This window comes from Candida albicans, chromosome 4, assembly GCF_000182965.3.
Source record: "Candida albicans SC5314 chromosome 4, complete sequence".
Classification (NCBI taxonomy): domain Eukaryota; kingdom Fungi; phylum Ascomycota; class Pichiomycetes; order Serinales; family Debaryomycetaceae; genus Candida; species Candida albicans.
The window spans coordinates 401,153-423,672 of NC_032092.1; the positions used below are offsets into that span (position 1 = coordinate 401,153).

At 33.2% G+C, this 22,520-nt stretch overlaps 12 protein-coding genes across 12 annotated transcripts; 8 read left to right on the forward strand and 4 right to left on the reverse strand. All coding sequences in view use genetic code 12, as the record gives it.

Moving 5' to 3' along the window:
* Positions 1-3,899: 3,899 nt before the first annotated feature.
* RFX2 (Rfx2p) lies at positions 3,900-7,235 on the forward strand (the record flags this gene model as incomplete). The annotated part of the gene is made up of 1 exon (XM_717569.2): positions 3,900-7,235. The coding sequence occupies one exon, from the start codon at positions 3,900-3,902 to the stop codon at positions 7,233-7,235; it is 3,336 nt and encodes a 1,111-aa protein (XP_722662.2).
* Positions 7,236-7,798: 563 nt separating this feature from the next.
* On the forward strand, positions 7,799-9,232 carry CAALFM_C402040WA (polyamine oxidase; the record flags this gene model as incomplete). The annotated part of the gene is made up of 1 exon (XM_717568.1): positions 7,799-9,232. One exon carries the CDS (start codon positions 7,799-7,801, stop codon positions 9,230-9,232), a length of 1,434 nt encoding a protein of 477 aa, XP_722661.1.
* A 131-nt stretch (positions 9,233-9,363) lies between these two features.
* HGH1 (Hgh1p) lies at positions 9,364-10,452 on the forward strand (the record flags this gene model as incomplete). The annotated part of the gene is made up of 1 exon (XM_717566.1): positions 9,364-10,452. One exon carries the CDS (start codon positions 9,364-9,366, stop codon positions 10,450-10,452), a length of 1,089 nt encoding a protein of 362 aa, XP_722659.1.
* Positions 10,453-10,566: 114 nt separating this feature from the next.
* On the reverse strand, positions 10,567-12,393 carry TFG1 (transcription factor IIF subunit; the record flags this gene model as incomplete). The annotated part of the gene is made up of 1 exon (XM_717564.2): positions 10,567-12,393. One exon carries the CDS (start codon positions 12,391-12,393, stop codon positions 10,567-10,569), a length of 1,827 nt encoding a protein of 608 aa, XP_722657.1.
* Positions 12,394-13,264: 871 nt separating this feature from the next.
* Positions 13,265-14,635, forward strand: PHO114 (Pho114p; the record flags this gene model as incomplete). The annotated part of the gene is made up of 1 exon (XM_717563.1): positions 13,265-14,635. The coding sequence occupies one exon, from the start codon at positions 13,265-13,267 to the stop codon at positions 14,633-14,635; it is 1,371 nt and encodes a 456-aa protein (XP_722656.1).
* A 326-nt stretch (positions 14,636-14,961) lies between these two features.
* Positions 14,962-15,891, forward strand: CAALFM_C402080WA (uncharacterized protein; the record flags this gene model as incomplete). The annotated part of the gene is made up of 1 exon (XM_717562.1): positions 14,962-15,891. The coding sequence occupies one exon, from the start codon at positions 14,962-14,964 to the stop codon at positions 15,889-15,891; it is 930 nt and encodes a 309-aa protein (XP_722655.1).
* A 79-nt stretch (positions 15,892-15,970) lies between these two features.
* Positions 15,971-16,693, reverse strand: CAALFM_C402090CA (exosome non-catalytic core subunit; the record flags this gene model as incomplete). Its single annotated transcript, XM_717561.1, has 1 exon — positions 15,971-16,693. One exon carries the CDS (start codon positions 16,691-16,693, stop codon positions 15,971-15,973), a length of 723 nt encoding a protein of 240 aa, XP_722654.1.
* A 190-nt stretch (positions 16,694-16,883) lies between these two features.
* Positions 16,884-18,080, reverse strand: CAALFM_C402100CA (glycosylphosphatidylinositol-alpha 1,4 mannosyltransferase I; the record flags this gene model as incomplete). The annotated part of the gene is made up of 1 exon (XM_717560.1): positions 16,884-18,080. The coding sequence occupies one exon, from the start codon at positions 18,078-18,080 to the stop codon at positions 16,884-16,886; it is 1,197 nt and encodes a 398-aa protein (XP_722653.1).
* Positions 18,081-18,290: 210 nt separating this feature from the next.
* On the forward strand, positions 18,291-18,824 carry CAALFM_C402110WA (uncharacterized protein; the record flags this gene model as incomplete). Its single annotated transcript, XM_717559.1, has 1 exon — positions 18,291-18,824. The coding sequence occupies one exon, from the start codon at positions 18,291-18,293 to the stop codon at positions 18,822-18,824; it is 534 nt and encodes a 177-aa protein (XP_722652.1).
* Positions 18,825-19,867: 1,043 nt separating this feature from the next.
* Positions 19,868-20,794, forward strand: ERV29 (Erv29p; the record flags this gene model as incomplete). Its single annotated transcript, XM_717558.1, has 1 exon — positions 19,868-20,794. One exon carries the CDS (start codon positions 19,868-19,870, stop codon positions 20,792-20,794), a length of 927 nt encoding a protein of 308 aa, XP_722651.1.
* A 332-nt stretch (positions 20,795-21,126) lies between these two features.
* Positions 21,127-21,882, forward strand: CYT2 (cytochrome c1 heme lyase; the record flags this gene model as incomplete). Its single annotated transcript, XM_717557.1, has 1 exon — positions 21,127-21,882. The coding sequence occupies one exon, from the start codon at positions 21,127-21,129 to the stop codon at positions 21,880-21,882; it is 756 nt and encodes a 251-aa protein (XP_722650.1).
* A 134-nt stretch (positions 21,883-22,016) lies between these two features.
* On the reverse strand, positions 22,017-22,292 carry TIM10 (protein transporter; the record flags this gene model as incomplete). The annotated part of the gene is made up of 1 exon (XM_019475366.1): positions 22,017-22,292. The coding sequence occupies one exon, from the start codon at positions 22,290-22,292 to the stop codon at positions 22,017-22,019; it is 276 nt and encodes a 91-aa protein (XP_019330911.1).
* Between the last annotated feature and the right edge of the window lie 228 nt (positions 22,293-22,520).

Consider the following 22,520-nt stretch of genomic DNA (forward strand, 5'->3'; position numbering starts at 1 on the left):
AGTGATCATAACAGGTTAACAGAATGTGCTTTCAGTAGCAGATGTAATAACATCACGATAATACTAGAATCCAGGAACCAACTTTTCTGTTCTATATATATAGCTATCATATATGCAAAATGAATTCGAAAATTTTCCTCGTCTAATTTGTGATAGTGACTAAAAAATTGGAAGTATTACATATAATTTGAGTTTTTAGCTCTGATTGTTTACGTTTTCTTTTCCTTTTTAACATTAGTTGCATAATCACATTTATTAACACTTGTAAGACAAATCATATCAACAATTCGGGTGTCATCGGGCTTTTGACATTTCTGTGGCTACATCAAAGATAAACTTGACAAGTGCTATGTGTGTGTATACGTTAGTGTGAGTGTGTATTATCGTCAGTGCTCTTATTTGTGAATACGTGTTCCCATTATAATATTGACTTTTGCAATGAGCTATATTTCCTTATTGGTAGAAAAATCAAACAATCTATATTGTGCCCACAAAAACTACAAACACTTGAACAAAGCTCTGTACAAAGAATGTAAAAATAATTTGTTTGTGTGACAGACAAAAAAATAGTGCTTCTCTATGTATGTGCGACACTACCTTCGTGATAAAAATGGTGATGATGAGTATTGATCACAACAACTACCCTCTCGTGTGTCTTGTAAGCAATGGGTGCCTATTAATAGTTTGATTTGCGGTTGACTTCTTGGTATTTTATTTCATTCCCTTGCTTGGTTTCTTTGCATGAGTTTGCCATCACATGAACATCAAGTACTGCTGCTTTGAGACTATTTGATGTTACTGTAACGATTTCTATCCATCGTTAAGGTAATCATACTTGAAATTAAAATTTAAGCGAAGATTGCTGAGGCAGTTTTTTTTGGGCCATAAGTTTAGTAATACCCAATATGTTTCTTCTTTCTTTATAATTTGAACTCATTTCTATTGAACCTCTTCTATTATTTTTATATTAAATGGTATTAGACAGTATAAGGAGTAGAATATATATAGTTGATCAAAAGTTCTGTCATCCATACTTCCCCATATCTAGACCATCTTAACTAAGTGTTAGAGTGGAGGCAAAAATCTGATTTTGTACTTCTTTACAACCATCCAAAAGCAGCAATAAATAGGCAACACCAAGAGGCAAATCTCTATTTTTTTTAATTTACATGCTTCTGGGGGTTGCAACAATTCTTTCCACCCATAAAGCTTTTATGATTCTATTTTCTAGTTCAAGTATAATCAAAAATACCTAGAAGCATAAATAATACATTGAAAGAGGCAATAAAAACAAAAGAATAAAAGAGTTAACAATCAATCAGGTCATTAATTTAACTGGTTGTAATCACAATATTATTTCCTACTAGTATTATGTTCTACATATATAATGTGTGCATAGACTTTATTTGTGTGCATACAACAAACTTGCATCACCTACTACAACAATAATACCCACCCACTCACCTGCTCTGCTAATGAAAGGTTAATTACAGATTTATACTTTGAAACTCATTCACTCAACAATTTGCTTTCCCTGTGCTCTTTACAGGATAATAACATCAATGGCACGAAACATTTTTTTGTGTTTAGAAGTAAGTGGTTTTGTTGATATTGATTCTGTTTTTGATGACTTTACAACCAAAGATCTAAGAAATAGCAATTGCACAATTACACAAATCATTCCGTGCCGTGAAAACGATTATTCAATAGAAACCCAAGCTTTCCTTTTACTATCAGGGTACTAACTTAACTTAACACTGTACCACAAATCAAATCAAATAATAAACAAACAAAAAAACAGTTGGAAATTTACTTGGTTTAACTTTGACGAAACCAGTACAACCGTCATTTCACCGTCATCACCGCCACTTTTCCATTACACGGTCACCTCCTCAATTCAACATCGACCTGAAATTTTCGAGTAAGGGGAACACAATTTTAATTGAGCATCTTTACATTTTCTTATTTTTTTTCGTCTAGAATTCGTCATTTCATATTGCGTATCAGCAAAGACATTCCCAGTTTTCATATAGGGTTTGCATAATTTCAAACTTTTTTTTATGGTCATTTATAAAATCCGACAATTTTAGAATTAACCTGGATAAAAATAAACTTACAATATTTTGCACTTATATATATATATATATATTACAAACAAACATCTTTGCTAGACGCTCAATTACAAAAGATTGAGTATTTAGCTCTTATTACGATTCTATTGTTTTTGATTCGCAGCAGCAGACTATTAGTGGGTATTTTATTTTATTTTGTTTCACTTGGATTTTGGTTGTTTTTTTTTTAACAAAGCCTATTTAATTCTTGATTTTATCCGTTCTGCATCCCAATACAAAGGAACACAAAACAGGAAGTTTATAAACAGACACAAAATTCGTGCAGTATTTGTTTTTCCATTCCAAATTTTCACGCTACCCTTCTAAAAATTAATTTGCCCTGGATTTTTTTTTAATTTTTTAATTTTTATTTTGGAGTATAAAACTAATTTGAAGTTCCCTTGACAACAACATTCAATTACATTTCCAAATTCAATATCAACTTCTTATTATTGAATATTGTTTATTGCTTATTCTATTTTCCCTTTCCCTTCATTTTTATATAACAGATTCCACAAGAGATACCGATTCGTCCAGGTGATTCACACGGTTTAAATCTTTATCAAAGATCAATTGTTTACACCAACTTTTTATTAAAAAAAATTATTTTTATTTTATTTTTTGTTTTCTTTTTTTAATTCATTCAATCTGTTAACCTAGCCACCAATATTTTTAGTTCCCTTTGCAATATCTCGAAATTAGAATTAGAAAGATTTGAATTTACGCGTCTATCAATACAGACCAACATCATAACAGCCATTTTTAAGTTACAATTGAGACTTACCAATACTTGTATAATTCACTAGTATTGCATTTAATATTCACAATTCAAATCAGGTTTTGCTTGCTAACAAACATATAGCAATACTGAATTACATCATTATATCAAACCTAAACTCAAACAACTTTGCTAAAGAAATTGGTCAAAGCTTTTTTTTGTATTAGTTACCTTGTTGCCACCAACTTACTAACAATATCACATTTTCGTTCAATTCAGTTATTCGCGTGCAACCTAGCCTTATTGCTCAAGCTTAACGTTAGATTTCGGTAACTCACATCAATTGACATTTTCATACACTGCAACACATAAACACACCTGTGCCAATAAAACAAGAAAAGAAAACCCCATCGATATTTTTTTAATAAACAGAGATATCGTATAACAAATACTTGCACACCATTTTACAACGCTATTTCGAAAAAAAAAAAGGAAAAGAGTATACTGTGATTTTATTTTGTAAAAATACAAGTCTAAATCACACAATTAGCTAATTACGAAAGATAAACGCTTATACAGAAAAGGTTCTAACTACTTTTTTTTTGATTACATTTCAAAGACAGGTATTGAAAAGTACAATCACCACTCGGTTACTTGGATCCATTATTTAATTTCACAACAGTAATATTTGGGATATCACTCGTTTGAGAAAAAAGAAAATAAAATAAATAAAGTATAAGTTTAGTTTTGAGGGTGCCCCTGATCCAGATCAAAAATAAACAAAAACAAACAAGCAAATAAATCTGGTTCGTCACAAGTACTCAAATTATTAAAACTTATTTGTGCCTAGATACCACTTTGCAAAAATCATTTGCCGTCAAAAGAATCATTTCTGAAATTTATAATCAAGATTTATATCCCATTATTCCATACAGGTTCTGGATATAATTTTACTTGAGAGTGATCTAGAATAGTGTTTTCTTTTCCCACAATTACATTTATTAATCTGTATTATAATATCCAAACTGTTCGTTGATTCATATGTATCTATTGATAACAAAGTACTTGAAATGTCCAATAACCCACATAGAACACATAAACGACAGAAATCGTCAGTGCTGAACCCTGGATATTATTTCACACCTGAGACCAAGCTGGAGATACAGCAACAACAACCACAACAGCAAGAAAGTCAACAACAACAACAACAGCAGCAGCAACAGCATTCCCAAACACACAATATCTACGATAATGACAACTACATGAATTACAATTTTCCACCCACTAGCAATAGACCTAGAGCTTCGACAACAACAGGAACAACATCTACCACACATCCAGGAAGCGAATTATCTCATGAAAGCCATTCCGTGCATACTTCGCCTTTGAAACGAACAGCATCATCAGAGCTAGATCAACCTATTCCAGCCATGGCACCATCTTCTCCCCTAGTAAGCTCAGCCCCATATTATTACCAACAACCATCTCAACAGCAAAACCTTTCGTATCATGATCACCACCACCAACAGCAACAGCAGCAATCTACTCCTCAAGGTCAGCAATTATCTCAGCAGACACAACTGAACCTGCAGAGCGGAGTACCGCCACCACTATACGGTACTAGCTCAAGTATTCCTCCTGGATCAACAATGCAACCCAGCACTTCGTTTGCATTTCACACTTCGCATTCAACATATAATCCTTCATTTGACTCCTCCAATTTATATAATCTGGCTTTCAGGTTGCCAGAATACCCGACTACTAGCTCCAGCTCATTATTGTCTACCACGGGTGGTAAACAGTTTCAACAATCTTCTGCATTATTACCATCTGGTACATTGCCTCCTTCGATTTTAGGCACATCATCATCACTGCATGTTTCTGCTTTACGACAACATCAGAAAAACAACTTGTCCATTTCTTCCCATTTAACGTTATTTAGTCTAAGTGGGAACAACTCTTCACAATTGCAGTCGCAAGGATCTTCGTTTCAACAATCTGAAACTGGCGTGGATGATACCAAACGATCTTCAAAAGAATCAACAACCATCTTCAATGATTTATTGTTTCATTTAACTTCTGTTGATGGTTCAAATATTAATACATTCTTGCTATCTATATTGAGGAAGATCAATTCGCCTTTCACTTTGGATGACTTTTACAATTTATTGTACAATGATAGACAACGTACATTGTTGGATAATTCGAATTATCAGAACCGCATTGACAAGACAATTGTTAGTCCAAGTGACACAGATATGACGGTTTCCATAATCAATCAATTGTTGAATTTTTTCAAAACTCCTAGCATGTTGGTTGACTATTTCCCAAACATGGAAGACAAAGATAACAAATTGGCAAATATAAACTACCATGAATTACTTCGTACATTCCTTGCTATCAAGATTTTGCATGACATTTTAATTCAATTGCCAATCAGTGAGGATGATGATCCTCAAAACTACACCATTCCTAGATTATCAATCTATAAAACCTACTATATCATCTGTCAGAAATTAATAGCAAGCTACCCAAGTGCATCCAATACCAGAAACGAACAACAAAAGTTAATTCTTGGTCAATCAAAGCTTGGTAAATTGATCAAGCTAGTGTATCCCAATCTATTAATCAAACGATTAGGTAGCAGAGGTGAATCAAAATACAACTATCTTGGTGTAATGTGGAATGCAAATATTGTTCAAGAGGAAATTAAACAACTATGTGATGAACATGAATTGAATGACTTGAATGAGATTTTCAACAGTGATAATAATAATCCGTTTGCATCAATAGCTCCTAGTGGAAGTGCAACTACAGGTTCAACACCAAGGCGTGGATTAAGTCATAAACGAACTTCTTCCAAACAGAAAATTAAAACAGAACCAGTTGCTGGCAATCCATTTTTACAGCCGCTTCAAACTTCGCATCACCATCATCATAGCCACCACCATCATCACGAAGAACAGTCTCAAGAGGAATCATTGCTGCAACAAATGGGAGAGCATATTACAGCACCTCGTTTATCATTTCTTAGGGCCAACTCAAAATACCCTACAGATGTCAATTTATCTGTATTGGATGATGATAATTGGTTTGTTAGGTTGAGCTATGAATGCTATGCCAGACAACCTGCTTTAAACCGAGACTTGATTCAGCAAATTTTTCTTAAGAATGAATTCTTGTTGAATAACTCGAGTTTGTTGCAAAATTTGATGGATTCGATCATTAAGCCGTTGGTCATGCAGGAAACCTATTCGAATGTTGATTTGGTTTTATATTTGGCGATCCTACTTGAAATTCTTCCATATTTACTATTAGTCAAATCATCCACCAATATCAATTTGTTAAAGAATCTAAGATTAAATTTGTTACACTTGATAAATAATTTCAACAACGAGTTAAAGAAATTAGATTCACCGAAGTTCCCAATAGAGAGGTCTACAATTTTTTTGGTTTTAGTTAAAAAATTAATCAATTTGAACGATTTATTGATTACTTTTATCAAGTTGATCAATCGAGACAATTGCAAGACCACAATGTCAAGTGATATTGAGAACTTTTTAAAGATAAACTCACAAACAGTTAAATTAGATGATGATGATAATAGTTTTTTCTTTAATTTGAATACCACATCAATGGGTGAAGTGAATTTCAATTTCAAAAACGAAATTTTATCAAACGACTTGATTTATACATTAATTGGGTATAATTTTGATCCTACCACAAATAGTGAATTAAAGAGTTCTATTTCCATGAACTTTATAAATGAAGAGATCAATGTTATTGATGAGTTTTTCAAGAATGATTTATTGAATTTTTTGAGTACAGATTTTCATGCCGGTCTCGATGACGATAATGGGGAAGAAGATGATGACGAAGAAGCTGGTCCTGGTTCTACTCACCCAATGGGTGCAACTGGATCTCAAGGTTCTTTATCTCCAGAACCCGTGTCGACTGGTAACCCTTCAGTTCCACCCACTAGGAATACATCAATATCTGAAGTTAACGCAGAGAATAAGCGTGGGAATGAGGCTGTGTTGACTCCGAAAGAAACTGCGAAATTAAATTCATTAATAAGCTTGATTGATAAACGATTGCTTTCTAGTCAGTTCAAGTCCAAATATCCAATCTTGATGTACAACAATTGCATTTCATATATTTTAAATGATATTTTGAAACATATATTTTTAAAACAACAACAGCAACAGTTACAAAGTTCTTCTAGTCAACTACATGACACCCAACCCTTGACACAACAAGACACAGCCCAAGGAATTGGCAGTAGTTCATCAAACGCCAACAATACTAATAGTAGTTTTGGGAATTGGTGGGTCTTCAATTCATTTATACAGGAGTACATGAGTTTAATTGGAGAATTAGTTGGTTTACATGATAATTTAGTATAGACATTGTTTCGATATTTGTTGGTTAGTTTTTTTTGGTTTTCCTTATCCCTTTTTTCAATTTTTATTTGCCTTTTAAAGTGTGTTGAACATTAGTTTCCATTAATATTGATATTTTCATTTTCATTTTAAGTTTAATTTGCCTCAGTTAAGTTTTGTGACTTTTTGTTTTTGTCTTGTTTTTGTTTTTTTGGTTTAATCTTTATTTTTTTATTAATATTATATAGTATTTTTTTTTCATTAATTAGTTTTATAAAGCAAACAATTGATTTCTTCTGAAAACCAGAGTTGGAAACAATAAAAGGATTTAATAGATAATTATTATTTTTAAAATATTCATTTGGTTGGAGCGCATCATTTTGATCTTTCTTTTTTTAATATTCATCCAAATACGGACAAAGCGCGGAAGGGACAACTATCCCGCGTTCCTTGGCATGAAATATCAAAATCACGATAATACCCTCACACTTGAAATATAAAAATATGTACAAAGTGTCAAATACTCTTTTACAAACACTACTTATTTATTTGTCTTGAGAGCTTCTTCTTTCACACTTTAATTCAAAATGCCACATAAAAAAGTTGTTATTGTGGGGGGAGGTATATCAGGAATAAAAGCTGCCGCAGATTTATACAAGAGTGGCATCAAAAGCACGGTAATTTTAGAAGCACAACCTCGTTTGGGTGGACGATTGTTCACCGTTGAATCAACTCAGAATAAAGGAACTACATATGACTATGGTGCATCGTGGTTTCATGATTGTTTGAACAATCCATTATTTGATAAGGCTCAACAATTGGAAAATGTCAAATATTACTTTGATGATGGGAAATCTTTATATTTCAATAAATTTGAAGGACAGATTGAAAAATGGAGGTTTGAAACTGTTCTTGAAGAAATGATGACATACTTTCAATGGGTGTATAAGCAGGATCCTGATAAGTTAGATATTTCTGTAAAGCAGTTAGCACAAGAATATGTTGACAAGTATCGAAATGTCTTAACAAAAGAGCAAATTGAATTATCTTTGAGTGCTGTACGAATGTGGAGTGAATTATGGCACGGAGAATCATGGGATTTACTTTCTGGTAAATATACTTTTGCCGATGACGGGCATTTGGGTAGAAATGCATTTGTCAAAAATGGATACAGTACAGTTTTCATCAACGAGTTGAAAGAGTTGCCAAGAGCATATCGGGATTCTGCAATTAAATTAAATGCCCAAGTCATCAAGATTGATTATACAAATAAAAAGAAAATTCTTGTTTATCTTAAAGATGGTCGAACGTATTCTTGCGATTATATAATAGTGACAATTCCACAAACAATTTTGAAAATTACAAATGCAAAAGATGAGAATTATGTTGAGTGGGTTCCAGAATTGCCTCCTAATATTCAAAAAGTTTTACCTGATGTTCATTTTGGCTCTTTAGGGAAAGTCGTGTTGGAGTTTGATGATTGCTTTTGGCCAAGAGATGTTGACAGGTTCTATGGGTTGACAAGCAATACCCCATCACAAGATACAATCTCTGTCGATGCTTGGGATTATCCAACAATATTAATCAACTATCAAGCTGTAAATAATGTTCCTTCTTTAGTTGCGTTGACTCAAAATCCTTTATCAAAATACATTGAGAATTTACAACCACATGAAAAGCAACAAAGAATTTGGTCAATTTTCAAACCTTTGATCGCAAAAATATGTGAGCTGAAAGGGATTCAGGATATACCAGAACCTCACTCAATTTACCATACGCCTTGGAATAATGAGTCGTTATTTAGGGGCAGTTACGGGACGTCTTTGGTCGGTACACAAGACCCTTCATCTGTTATAAAAGCTTTTGTTGATGGGTATCAGGATAGAATTAAATTTGCAGGTGCAGAAACTATGGACGATACTTCTAATGGATGTGCACATGGAGGATGGTTTTCTGGTCAAAGAGAAGCTAAATTTATAGTACAACAAGAAGCTAAAAAGAAAGTAGATTCTAAATTGTGAAATGAAAATATATATTTATGACGTAGATTTTTGTTCCATCGCAACATCTGGAACTGCAAAAAAGAAGAACCAAGATTCAAGAAAAAAATTTTTATAATTCTTTCTCTTACTTAATACCCACAGTCCTTACCATGCCAACTGAATTAGAAGAGTTAGTGTCATTTTTACATTCACCTCAACCTGCTGTTTCCCAAATAGCGTTGGACAACTTGGTTGGTTATTCCACTGGTCCACACCAAAAAGTGTTCAGTTACAACAATTATGAAGCCATCAAGGATTTGAAAAATATAAGTAAATCTAACGGTAAAACTTTGGTTAACCAATCTGTAACTATTTTAGCAAACTTATGTGATGACTTGGTTATGAGAAAATTGATTGTTGAAGATGAAGAGTACTTGAAATATTTGGCCATACAAATTATCAATATCAAAAACACCAATGCCGATTTAATGTGTATCTTGTTGACTAATTTAGCTAAAAATGATGCCATCAACAAAGTATTGGATTTTGAAGTAGAATTAGATGATGAACATAAAAAAGTGTTCTCTTCAAAGAAAGTCATTGATTGTTTAATGGACTGTTTTGTCAAAGGTTATGATAGAAAATTAAACGAATATGCCAACTACGATTATTTATCTTATTTCTTTGCTGATTTATCTCGTTATAAACAGGGGAGAACTTATTTCATAACTGAACAATCTTACGATGAAGTTGTTCCATTATCTAAGGTTTTGGTTTTCACGGAGAAATACGATGACAAAATTAGAAGAGAAGGTGTTGCTTCAACCATTAAAAATTCGTTGTTTGATACCAATGCCCATATGAAATTATTGACGGATCCTAAAATCAATTTATTGCCATTCATATTATTACCATTAGCTGGACCAGAAGAAATTGATGAAGACGAGATGTTCGATTTACCAGAGGAGTTACAATTATTACCTAGTGACAAAAAAAGGGAACCATTGAGTGGAATTCTTTGTATTCATTTGGAATCTCTTTTACTTTTATGTACTACTAGAGAAGCTAGAGAATACCTTAGAGAAAAGCAAGTGTATGCAATTATCAAAGAGTTGCATAAAGCTATAGAGGTAGAACAGGTGGCAGATTTGTGTGATAGAGTGGTGCAAATGTTGAAGAGAGATGAAGCACCACAGTCTGCTGATATTGAAGAGATAGAAAGCGATTCAGATGATGATAAAATTGTTGAAATTGTATAATATTAATAGACTTTATATCATGTAACTACTTCACATTCTTATTTTTGTGATTTATATATCCCATTTTCCTCTTGTTCTATTTCAGATACACTATCATTAGTAATCTCTATGCTATTAGTCTTTAAGAACTAGCTTCCCATCAACCAATCGTAAATTTTGCTTTACAATACTGATAATTCTTAATTTATTATCCTTGTGAGCACTGACCCTGCTCTTTAATCCCATTAATAATTCTTTTGTAGTCAATGGCTGGTCTTTTACAATATCCAACACATCTTTGACCGTGACCAATAAATTGTCTGGTCCAGCATCATTCAAGTCCATTCCATTGCCTGGAGAGCTGGTGTTTGTGGCAGCATTCGTAGTTGGTGAAACAGGAGGTGGTGACAATGTTCTCTCTTTCTTAACCTTGATAGTTTCGTCCAATTTGATTTTTTTCCTTGGACTGGCAATTTCTGGAGTGGGGCGTTTGCGAGCTTGAGGATTCCAATCACCTGGGGGCATAGTTCCTAAAAATGATGGTGGAGCTTTGATAACCACAAAACCATCCCCAATACTTTTGACACCTACTTCCCTTGCACGTGATGTCTTATTCGTATTGTTGTCAGTTTGGGAATCACTCGATGGCTCCTTCTTAACTTGAACTTCGTCATCACTCTCTTCATCACTTTCCAAATCTGATTTGGAAATATATGGCATTAATCCGTCTTCTTCGTCGCTATCATATACACCACCTTCACGTTTGTTCAATACTTTTCTTAACTTCTTACCTTCTTTATCGACTTTTCTGGTCTTTTCAGTTTCAAACAAATCATCCAAATCATCTTCTGCCTCAGCCTCCAGCTGTCCATCAAAATGTGCAGCTTTCAACATTTCTTTTTTGATTTTCTTCTCTGACAATTTATTTTCTTCTTCATCTCCGTCCATAATAGGAGCTTCCTCATCATCAGCAAATTCTTCATCGTAATCTAAATCATCATGATCAGAGTCTCTGTCATTTCCAGATCCACTTCCACCCAAGACTGTTCTCATTCTTCTTCCAGCACTTCCATTGCCAACATTTGCTATCACACTCCCGTTGGCTGCAGGTGAATTATATCTGAATCTTTGATCTGGTGTACCTTCAGAAATTGACCTATCCTCCATATGTTTCATCAACCATCTTGGTACACTAGAGTTTCTTTCCATTTTTGCTTCGGCCTCTTCCAAAGTCAAAGTGGCATATCTATTTCTAGGTGTGAATCTGTATACTTTCTCCGCGGGAATCATTTTGAATCCATCTTTATCGAAAACAAACAATACATGTTGTTGTTCTGTTGACCCTGCTTCATAGTTCCCCACAAAAACGTTTTTCCCGTCATAATCTTCTATTACCCAAGGATAATGCTCTTCATATCTCAACTTTCTTTTTTCTTCATTCATAAGATTAATCTGTCTAGTTTTACGTTTGAACAAATTCTTTCTATTCTTTCTGGCTCCACCATCAGGGGCTACCTGAGACATATCTGCCTGATTCTTATTTAGTGTTGGTTTTTCCGGTGCTACTTTTGCTGCATCAGCTGTAGGCTTATCCTTTTCTTCCTTTTCTTCTGATTCTTCGGTTGGCTTTGCTGTTGCTTCTTTTTCTTCCTGTTTCAATTTTTCCATTTGCTGCTTTTCCCTTTTCCTTTGATCTAATTCCTCACGGGTTAAATGGAATTGCATATTTCTGGGATCTTTTCTGTGCAACCTTACCGGTCTGGTAAAATCTTTCGTAATATTCACATCCTGTTTAGTAGCAAATTTCATTATATGAAATCTAATATCTTTCACATCCTCTTCTGTGCATGACTTTAATGGGATGGTTTGCCATTCTTGTTGCTTGCTGGGCGATGTAGGAGTAGAACCATCTTCCTTTTTCACTGTGACTTCCTTTTTAATCGGAACATCTGATTGACTCATATTTGAAAATAAAAAGAGGGAAAAAAAAGGTAATGAATTGAATTGGCTCGTCTTCTAGGGGATAAATTGACCTTGAAGACTGAAAAGTAGTAGACAATCAATTACCACAAGCAAATAAAGCTGTTATTGATTTCCCTCTCTTTTTTTTTCTTCTCTTTTCTTTGACATGATTTTACTGCTTTTTCAATACTGAAAATATAATGCGAGCATTTGGAAACAGTTGCACGACCTCAATATCTAGATGTAAAAGCCAAAACGAAAGGGTTGCCAATACCTTCTGTACATTTTAAACAAACTTGTTAATAATATTGCCTCAAATTGGATTGAAAATGTGTAGGATGTAGCTCATGAGTATTACTTGTACTGACAATGAGTTTTATGGGATTGGGTTTTTCAATTAAAGACTCTTCGTGATAATGCAATACCAAAACCAAAATTTATTTAACGATGCAATAATTATTTCAATGTGAGCTATCCATGAATCAGTGAGAATCTTTATTATGGAAGAAATTGGTCAAAATTTGACAATGTTTAGTAACTTTATATCTTGGTGTTGGGATGGTGCCACAAATGGAGATTGTTGAGTGTACATGAAAAATACGTAGTTAAATTTTGTTTCTTGTTTTTATTATTTAGCCACTTTTTTATCCGATTCTTCATATTACCTTTGGTAAAGTGATAAGATTAATATCATATTAGTAAAACACCCCCAATGATGAATGTTTGTATTTATAGCCAGACTATAAAAATTACGGGGATTTAATTCGCGACTCACCCACGTTCTCACACAGTATGTGCTTTTTTCATAAGTATGATTTGAACCCTAAAATATCAACTTTCATAATAAACATAATTCTTTCCAGACAACTAAATGGTTGGTTTATCACGAGTACTTAATGCTGGGTTTATTCTAAGTGGACAATCTGTTTTCCAGGATGTTGCTGCCCCACATCAAGCATCAATTGAACAATATAATATTGTCAAGTACCTTGGTGGCAGCGGTCCATATATTCAAAATTCAGGGTATGGGATTTCTACTGATATACCAGAAAAATGCACTATTGAACAAGTTCAAATGATTAGTAGACATGGTGAGCGATTTCCTAGTAAAGGAGATGGGAAATACTTTAATTCAGTGATGGAAGTTTTCAAGAGATATGGTGAATTTCATGGAGATTTATCTTTTTTAAATGACTATGAGTATTTCGTTACTAATCCAGATTATTATGAAAAGGAGACTACTCCTAAAAACTCAAAAGGTCCATATTTTGGAACTACAAATTTATTACGACATGGAGCTTATTTTAGAAAAAGATATCAATCACTATTTGACCAAAAGGAGAAGCTTGTTGTGTTTACTAGTAATTCTGGAAGGTGTTATCAAAGTGGTGTCTATTTCGCTCGAGGATTTTTAGGAGATGATTACTCAGAAGATACAGTTGAATTTGTTGTTGTTGATGAAGACAAAAAAATGGGTGGTAATTCATTGACACCAAGATACGCTTGTAAAACTTTGAATCAAGATTTACACAAAGATTTGGTGAATCAGTACGATAAGACTTATTTGGACGATATTTTATCTAGATGGCTAGTAGACAATCCTGGATTAGATTTAAGTGCAGATCAGGTCTCGTCATTATTTCTTTGGTGTGCCTTTGAGATTAACGTTAGGGGGTATTCTCCATTCTGCAATCTATTTACAAAAGATGAATTTATCAGAAGTGGGTACCGAAACGATGTTGGTAATTACTATCAAACTGGTCCAGGTAATAATATGACAAAGGTAATTGGCTCACCTATGGTGGAAGCGTCGTTGAAAATGCTTCAAGAAGATTCAAAAATTTGGTTGACATTTACCCATGATACTGATATTGAGATGTATTTGACATCTTTGGGATTGATTGTTCCACCAGGGGATTTGCCCGTTGATCGAGTACCATTTCCCAATCCATATAATGCAGCAGAATTTTTCCCTCAAGGTGCTAGAACTTACACTGAAAAATTGAAATGTGGTGAAAAGCAATATGTTAGATTTATTGTGAATGATGCAGTTTATCCATATCCGGATTGTAGTGGAGGTCCTGGGTTTACTTGTGAATTGAATGATTTTATCAAATTAGTTAAAAGTCGTTTACATGATGTTGACTATAAGCTTCAATGTGAAGTGGACGGACCAGCGGAATTGACATTTTATTGGGATTATAAAGACAGAAAGTATAATGCGCCGTTAATAGATCAGTAATTAGCCAAATTCTTGACTAAGTGGTAGGTTATGTATTAATAGAATAAAATGTATTCAAAAAGATCTCTCTGTAACTGTATTGGTTGGTATGACTTTTCAATATTTTCCGTATTCTCTTGGTACCAAATCTTTCCCCGGTTCAGGTCCATAATTTCCTCCGCACCGGTGCAGATCTGAAAAAAAATAAAGAAAAACGTAAAAGAAAACAAAAAATATCCAATAACCTTAACTATAATCAAAATCTTAATCGTTTATCCATAAAAACAGTTGAAAGTCTATTCAGATTTTCAAATTTACTTGCTTTCTGCCTGGTCATCCTAATAAATATGTCTATAGTGGTTCAAGATAAAGAAGATCAAATTTTGACTCAGTTGGAGCATCCTCAGCCCGACACCAAATCCCCACCAAAATATATTGCATATCTAGCAGGTGTTTGTTCCGGTATAAATAAGAATTTAGTGGGTCACCCGTTTGATACATGGAAAAGTCGATTACAAACAGCTCCCAAGGGGAGATTTAAAGGACCTATTGATTGTGCTTGGCAAACATTAAAGTATGAAGGACCATTTGGATTTTATAAAGGGTTTACTCCACCTTTAGTAGGTTGGGTATTTATGGATTCAATAATGCTTGGATCATTGCATACATATCGAGAGCTTGTCAAAGACTATATATATCCACAGGAAAAGAAATTACCATTGGTTGGTCATATGATAGCAGGGTTGGGAAGTGGATTGACGGTGAGTTTTGTTGCTGCCCCAATTGAACAATGTAAGGCAAGATTGCAAGTACAATATGATAAAAAATCAAGAACTTATAGTGGTCCTATTGATGTTGCTAAAAAAGTGTATCAAGCAGCTGGGATAAGAGGTATATATTCAGGTTTGATATCAACGATGATTTTCAGAACCAATTTTATATTTTGGTGGGGGTCATACGAAATTTTCACTCAATATTTTGAAAAAAATACCAAGATGTCAACACCTTCAATCAATTTTTGGGCTGGTGGGTTATCTGCTACTGTGTTTTGGATATTTGCTTATCCCGCAGATGTTGTTAAACAAAATATAATGACGGACTCTCCTATTCAATCAGAAAAGAAGTTCCCAAGATGGATAGATGCGGTAAAGTATATTTATAAAGAAAAAGGTTGGCGTGGATTCACTAAAGGTTTTGGTCCCGCCATATTAAGATCATTCCCTGCTAATGCAGCTGCACTTTTAGCGTTTGAATGGGTGATGAGATTACTGAAATAATTATTATAGATCCTATAGAATGTATTATAAAGTTATATCAAATCGAAATGCTGTATGCGTGTAAATATATTTATTCAAATTATTGCATTTTAGAAGCCCTAATAATTCCATGCTTCCTCACTTCTTGATCCATTAATTCTCTTATTTTATGACTTCCAGCAATACCAATTGACAATACTGATTCCAATCTATCCAATGGCATTTTATCTTCTAACAACATTAATGCCAATTTCTCACTTTTACCAATAACACCAACTGTTAAACAACTCATATCGTGTTCTTCTAAGTTATTTACATCTAATAATGGTGTTTGATCATATAATCCACAAGATACACCACTCACATAATCATACATTGATATACCAGCGTCAATGAGTGCTAATGTAATAGAGTTGATAACTGCAGCTAACATCCCACCATCCTGGCATAATACTTGAACATTTATAACAATATTTGTTCTTGGATATAAATTTATCATAACACTTTCTTCAAATGTTTTTTCTAAAGTAGTTTTAAGTTCAACTAATCTTCTTTCATTTCTACTTCGTTTTTTCCTTTCAAAAGTTGAAAAACTAGCAATATTCAAATTCACTTCTATATTTGCTCGTTCTGAATGTTGTTGAGATCTTAATGCTGGTTCTATTGGTCCTTGTACTGTGCACATCACTTTGGTATTACCTTGTTCGACATATGAGGAGCCATCCGATGAGTTTGGATGAGTGTTGATACGGCATTCAAATCTACGCAATTCGTTCCATCTTCTTCCGTCTATTCTAAGTCCCTCAGGTGAATATAATTCCATCTTTTAATTAAATAACAACTTTATAATGCTTGGGTGTAGATGCTAGGAAAACTGTTAAAAAAAAACAGAGAGATCTCTGTTCAATAATGTCATCGAATTCAGTTTTGAATTTTACCAATGAGAAAATAGTTGAAAAAAAAAATGTTCGCTCTCGCAACAACACATTGATTATCTATGCAAATTCTAACGTCTATAAACTCTGTATAAACTTCATTGTACACCAACAATTACTTAAAAAGAAAAACACAGATGAATACATTAACCCATTATCAAAAGTATTTTCTCCCAAAAATTCCAATTTATAAGCAAAATATAGCCAAGTGGCTTGTGAAATGATCCACAATAATAAACAACTTATACCAGTAATCTTATCTGTAGTCAATAGTTTGGTTTTGGACAAGAAATGTGGGAGAAATATTAAAAACCAAATGAAATATTGTGATGTAATGACTTTGTTGAATGCAACAAACACAAATGTTTGAATGAATAAACTTGATATTAAATCCTCTTTAGCAAATATCAATGGGATTATAACTGCTGATAATAGTAATTGTGGAACAAAAGCGATTTTTTCAATATCAAACCCATTAGAATCTTCTAATAATGCCGATTTATAATATAATACCATATTGTAAACTGAAAAATTATGACGATGATCGAGTCTTGTGACATGATACAAATAAGAATTGTCTATGAATTCCCATCCGTATTTTAAAAACATTAAATAATTAACTACTGCCAATGTAGTCAAAGTAATAATAATATATTTCAAGTTTTTGGCGTTAACAAGGTTAATTCCAGGAACACTCGCCAAAAATGGGGTTTCTTGGGAAGATAAATAATAAAGTATACTTGGTAAATATATTATGGGATAAATTTTAAAATGAATAGAAAGTCCCAACCATATGGCAGATAGTATAACATTGTCTTTATCCAACAAGTAGTACAATGACAACATAATCATTACTGTCAATACACTTTCTGCAGATCCTCGTGTACTTATAGTTATCACCATTGGATTTAATAACCAAATAGAGGATAATATCATTTTCTTCTTTTCCGATAATTGTTGTTGCTTTGATAAAAGTTTCAATATAATTAGTCCAGTAATAACATCACTAACCATAAATAACAATTTCCCAAAATGATACCAGTACTTGCCAAAATTGTCGGGTATTAACAAAATTGCTAAAATGGGGGTATATCTATATGTTTCTCTAAGATATGGCGATAGACCTTGATAAACAAATTTGGATGCATCATTGAATACAAGATAATCGATATCGGTATATTTCACGGGCATATATTCATCTTGATACAATCCAAAAAAGAAAAACCCGAATCTTAATAGAATTGAAAATGTGATGAGATATTTCAATTGACTCATGATTCTCTTCCAATTAAAGGGGAAAACAAAGATTTGGGGTGTTTCAGTAATTTGGAATCGGCTGACGTTAAAAAAAAAATTTCAACGTCACGGTATTGAAAGATAGATTTGTTTATACCAAACACGAAGATATTTTCAAAGAGAGAAGGGGAAAAAAAAAATCATTGAAAAACTTCTTCTCTTTTTCTCCACAAATTACAAAACTCAAACATGTCTACCTCCAACACACAAGAAGATGTTTACATAGAATATTTAAATTATGATTGGGATTCTTTCCAAGAATTTCAAGATGGTTTACAAGAAATTATGGATAATTATTTACAGAACTTGAAGGAACAAGATCCATCCGTTACTTCCATACCTAATTTAGACAAACAACAATTGATAAACCAAGCCAAGTCGTTTTTCTTTTGTAACAAAACTGGTAATATTATAAATTTAGATGATTTTGAAGATTGGAAGTTGCATAATGAAGATAAGTTTAAGAAAGACAAACAAATTGAGGAGTTGGGTACATCTGAGAGTACATCAACAAACAATCAAAGCGATTCTGATCCACCATACTCTTCAAACTATCAAGAATTGGTAGGGTTGTTAATGCTGGGAAAACCTATACCTGGGATCAAACAAATACCTGATACAGTATTGACAGATCAAGGGTCAACTGCTTCTGCTTCACAAAGAACTAAACCGTGGGAAAAGAATAGACTGCCAGAAACAACCGAGGAAGTTTCTTTTGTATAGAGATGTATTGATTTGTAGTCAGATCTCCCGCTTAACGGTGTAAAGGATAATGAAATTATTAATAGATTTTGAAAACCGACTTTTCGAGGTCCAATAGAAAGAAGATTGAGTCGTAACATAGGATGATTTTGTGGAAATTACCTTTTGAACTGACTTGTAAAGTCTATTCCACTTGGCAATTTAAGCGAAGTTGTAATGTAGACTTCAATAATTGTTGGTTGCCCAATTAGTGTGCACTTTCGTTCAATTTTCCTAAAAGAGAAATGGTTTTGATACAGGTAATATAATTGACTGCCTAATGTGCTAGATAAATATAGTACTAATATATGAAATTAACCCTAGTCAAATTGTTCCTCTGATATAGTAAAATGAATTCTTCATTAATAAAGGGTGGAATTGAATTAGTTGATCTGTGGAAGTGAATCATCCCCACAAAATTTTTGCAGCACTATTTTGTATTTGAGAGAAATTTCGTGGAATAATTAGCACTAAAAAAAAGTGTCTAGATCATGGCTTTGGTTCCGTACAATTTATATCATGAGACAAGAGTAAAATCTAAATCGTTCCAATGATTTTGGACAGCTCATAGGTTAAGAGGTCTACATGTGTTGGTGGCAGTAGTATTGGTATTAAGTGGGTGGGTCATGGTATTAGAGAGTGGGTGTTATAAAAGAAGGTTGTGATTTTTTTTTTCCACTGGTGGTGGTGGTGCTGATTGTACTGCTGTTCACTTTATTGTTTCGTTTCGTTTTTCCTTTGTTTTGTTGACGTTGACATTTTTTTTGCTGTTGTTGTTGTATGGGAATTTTTGTATTAGTTGTTCTTTTTTGTTTTTTTTTACTTGTTCAAAGTTTCATATAATAATAATATTCTTGTTTTCATATTTTTTTTTTCAGAACAAGAACAAATACAACTTATATAATTTGATCTTACTCTTATCCCCAGGTTTTTCTATTTGTTTTTGGGTTTGCCATTCATATATATATATCTATTATTCAAATCAATTTGAGGAGTATCATTAATTTAAATTATATCAGTTAACAATGTCGTATCGTGGTCCTAATCAATTTGGTAATCAACCTCCACATCATGGAATACCTTCTCAACCTCAACCACATATTGGTCCAATATCTTCCAGCAAAAGTCCTTTAGAACAATTTGAAGATGTTGCTAAAAAAGTTGAAGATTGGATCGATGATTATTTTAAAGTCTTGAAACCATACGTCCCAGCAATTGGTAGAGCATTTTTGGTGGCCACTTTCTATGAGGATACTTTAAGAATCTTCACTCAATGGAATGAACAAGTTTATTACTTGCACAACTATAGACACTATTGGCGTTGGTTGACCGTTTTATTCTTGATCAATAATATGGTGGTTATGACAGTTGCATCCACTTTAGTAATTGCCAGAAAAAAGAATAACATTGCTACTATTGCATTGATCGTTGTTGTTATTATACAAGGTATTGGGTATGGTTTATTGTTTGATGCTCAATTTGTTTTGAGAAACTTGTCCGTTGTTGGAGGGTTAGTATTAGCATTTTCCGATAGTATTGTTAGAGATAAAAGATCCTTAAACATGCCAGGTTTACCGATGTTGAACAATCAAGACAACAAAAAGTATTTCCTTTTAGCTGGTAGAATTTTGTTAGTATTATTATTTTTGGGATTCGTCTTTTCTTCTGATTGGTCATTGGGTAGAGTTTTCATTATTATAATCGGGTTAACTTCTTGTGCTTCAATTGTTGTTGGTTACAAGACAAAGTTTTCAGCTGCTATCATGCTTATTGTTTTATTCTTATACAATGTGTTCACTAACCAATTCTGGGCTTATGCATCTCAAGATGCTAGACGTGACTTTTTGAGATATGAATTCTTCCAAGTTTTGTCAATTGTGGGAGGATTATTGTTAGTGGTTAATGCAGGTGCTGGTGAATTCTCCATCGATGAAAAGAAAAAGATTTATTAAACTAAAAATTGAATCTTACCAATCCAGAGAGAATAAGTCAGGGGAATGACAGAATTTGTAATATTTTGATGTTTTCTTTATTTTGTTTTAGTTAACTAAAAGTTGTAGGTTAAATAAAATAAGGGTGTCATTTTCAGTGTATCATATTCTTTATATATTTATGTAATAAAGCAAGAAAAAATATATTGGCCCAATAAAGGGTTTGTAATTTGCAATTCACTAACAATTTAAAGGCGCCTAAAACTAAAACGAGAAGAAAAAAAAACTCATCTGTTATTACTATACATACATACACACACACACCACACCATTATAATTTACTTCCAGCAGTAATGTCTGACAGTGAACAACCTAAATGTCCGGTGGATCATTCCACTAGAAGCTCCTGGTTATCCAAATTAACCGGTGATAAAAAAGAACAACCCAAAGCAGCACCACCTCCAGTTTCGGAAGAACCATCTTGCCCCGTTGATCACAATGCTAGATCCGTGTGGGCCAATAGTGTATCGGTTCAAGTAACGGCTCCTGAAGCTATTGAAACCACGGGTACATGTGATTCATCCAAGATACCAAATACATTAGAAGACACAACAACTACAAATATAGATCTTCCTGGAGAAAGAGAACTTAGTTCCATACCTCGCACATCATCAAATACTAATTGGATTTATCCTTCCCAAAAACAATTTTTCGAAGCTATGAAGAGAAAGAATTGGGATCCTCAACAAGAAGATATGAAAGTTATAGTACCTATACACAATTTAGTTAATGAAAGAGCTTGGAAACATATATTGATGTGGGAAAAACCTTATGCCGAAGACACACAACAAAAATGTGGTGGGATCACTTTAACCAGTTTCAAAGGAGATCTGAAAAAGTTAACTCCTAGAGCTTGGTTGAAAAGTATATTTGGATATGATAAACCATTTGATCGTCATGATTGGTTAATTAATCGTTGTGGAGTTGAAGTAGAATATGTGATTGATTTTTATACTGGTCAAAATAGTCAAGTTTACTTGGATGTTAGACCCAAATTAAACACTTTAGAAGGTATTAAAATGAGATTTGGTAGACCATTTGGATTCTAATCAAAAGAAAAAATTGTTACTGTTTAATTTTAAACTTATATATATATATCTTTATATATTTTATAAATAGTAGGGTTTTTCAGTAGGAATTCTTGTATATATACATGATTATTTATTTTTTTGGAGAGGGAAATTTATCTTCTACCCATAAATTGACCAGATTGACCTAATTTTTGCATATTTTCACCAACTTGAACATTGGTTTCAAAATATTTGGCAACACATCTATCAAGACATAAAGATTCTTGCTTTGAAATATCAGCTTCATTATATGATTTGTTGATACATTTGGTGTGACATTGGGAAACTAAAGCATTGAACATGCCAGTAACCATATCTAATTCAGCTTCAGCAGCTTGAAGTTTTTGTTGAGATGAAATTTGAGGAGTAGTACCACCTAAGCCAAACATTATTGTAGTAGTTGTAATATAAAAATTGGTATGGAGTAATGAATATTTTCCATCATTTTTTTTTTCTTCACATTTTTTTCCAGTTGCTTTACTTTCAATTTTTCTTTGCCATTGTTGAAAATTGATGAAAAATTGTCGCAGATCAAAAAGCTTTAATGTCTTACAGTGAATTATGTCGCAAACAGATTCACTACTTAAACTAATTAACAAACACTACAAATTCATTCA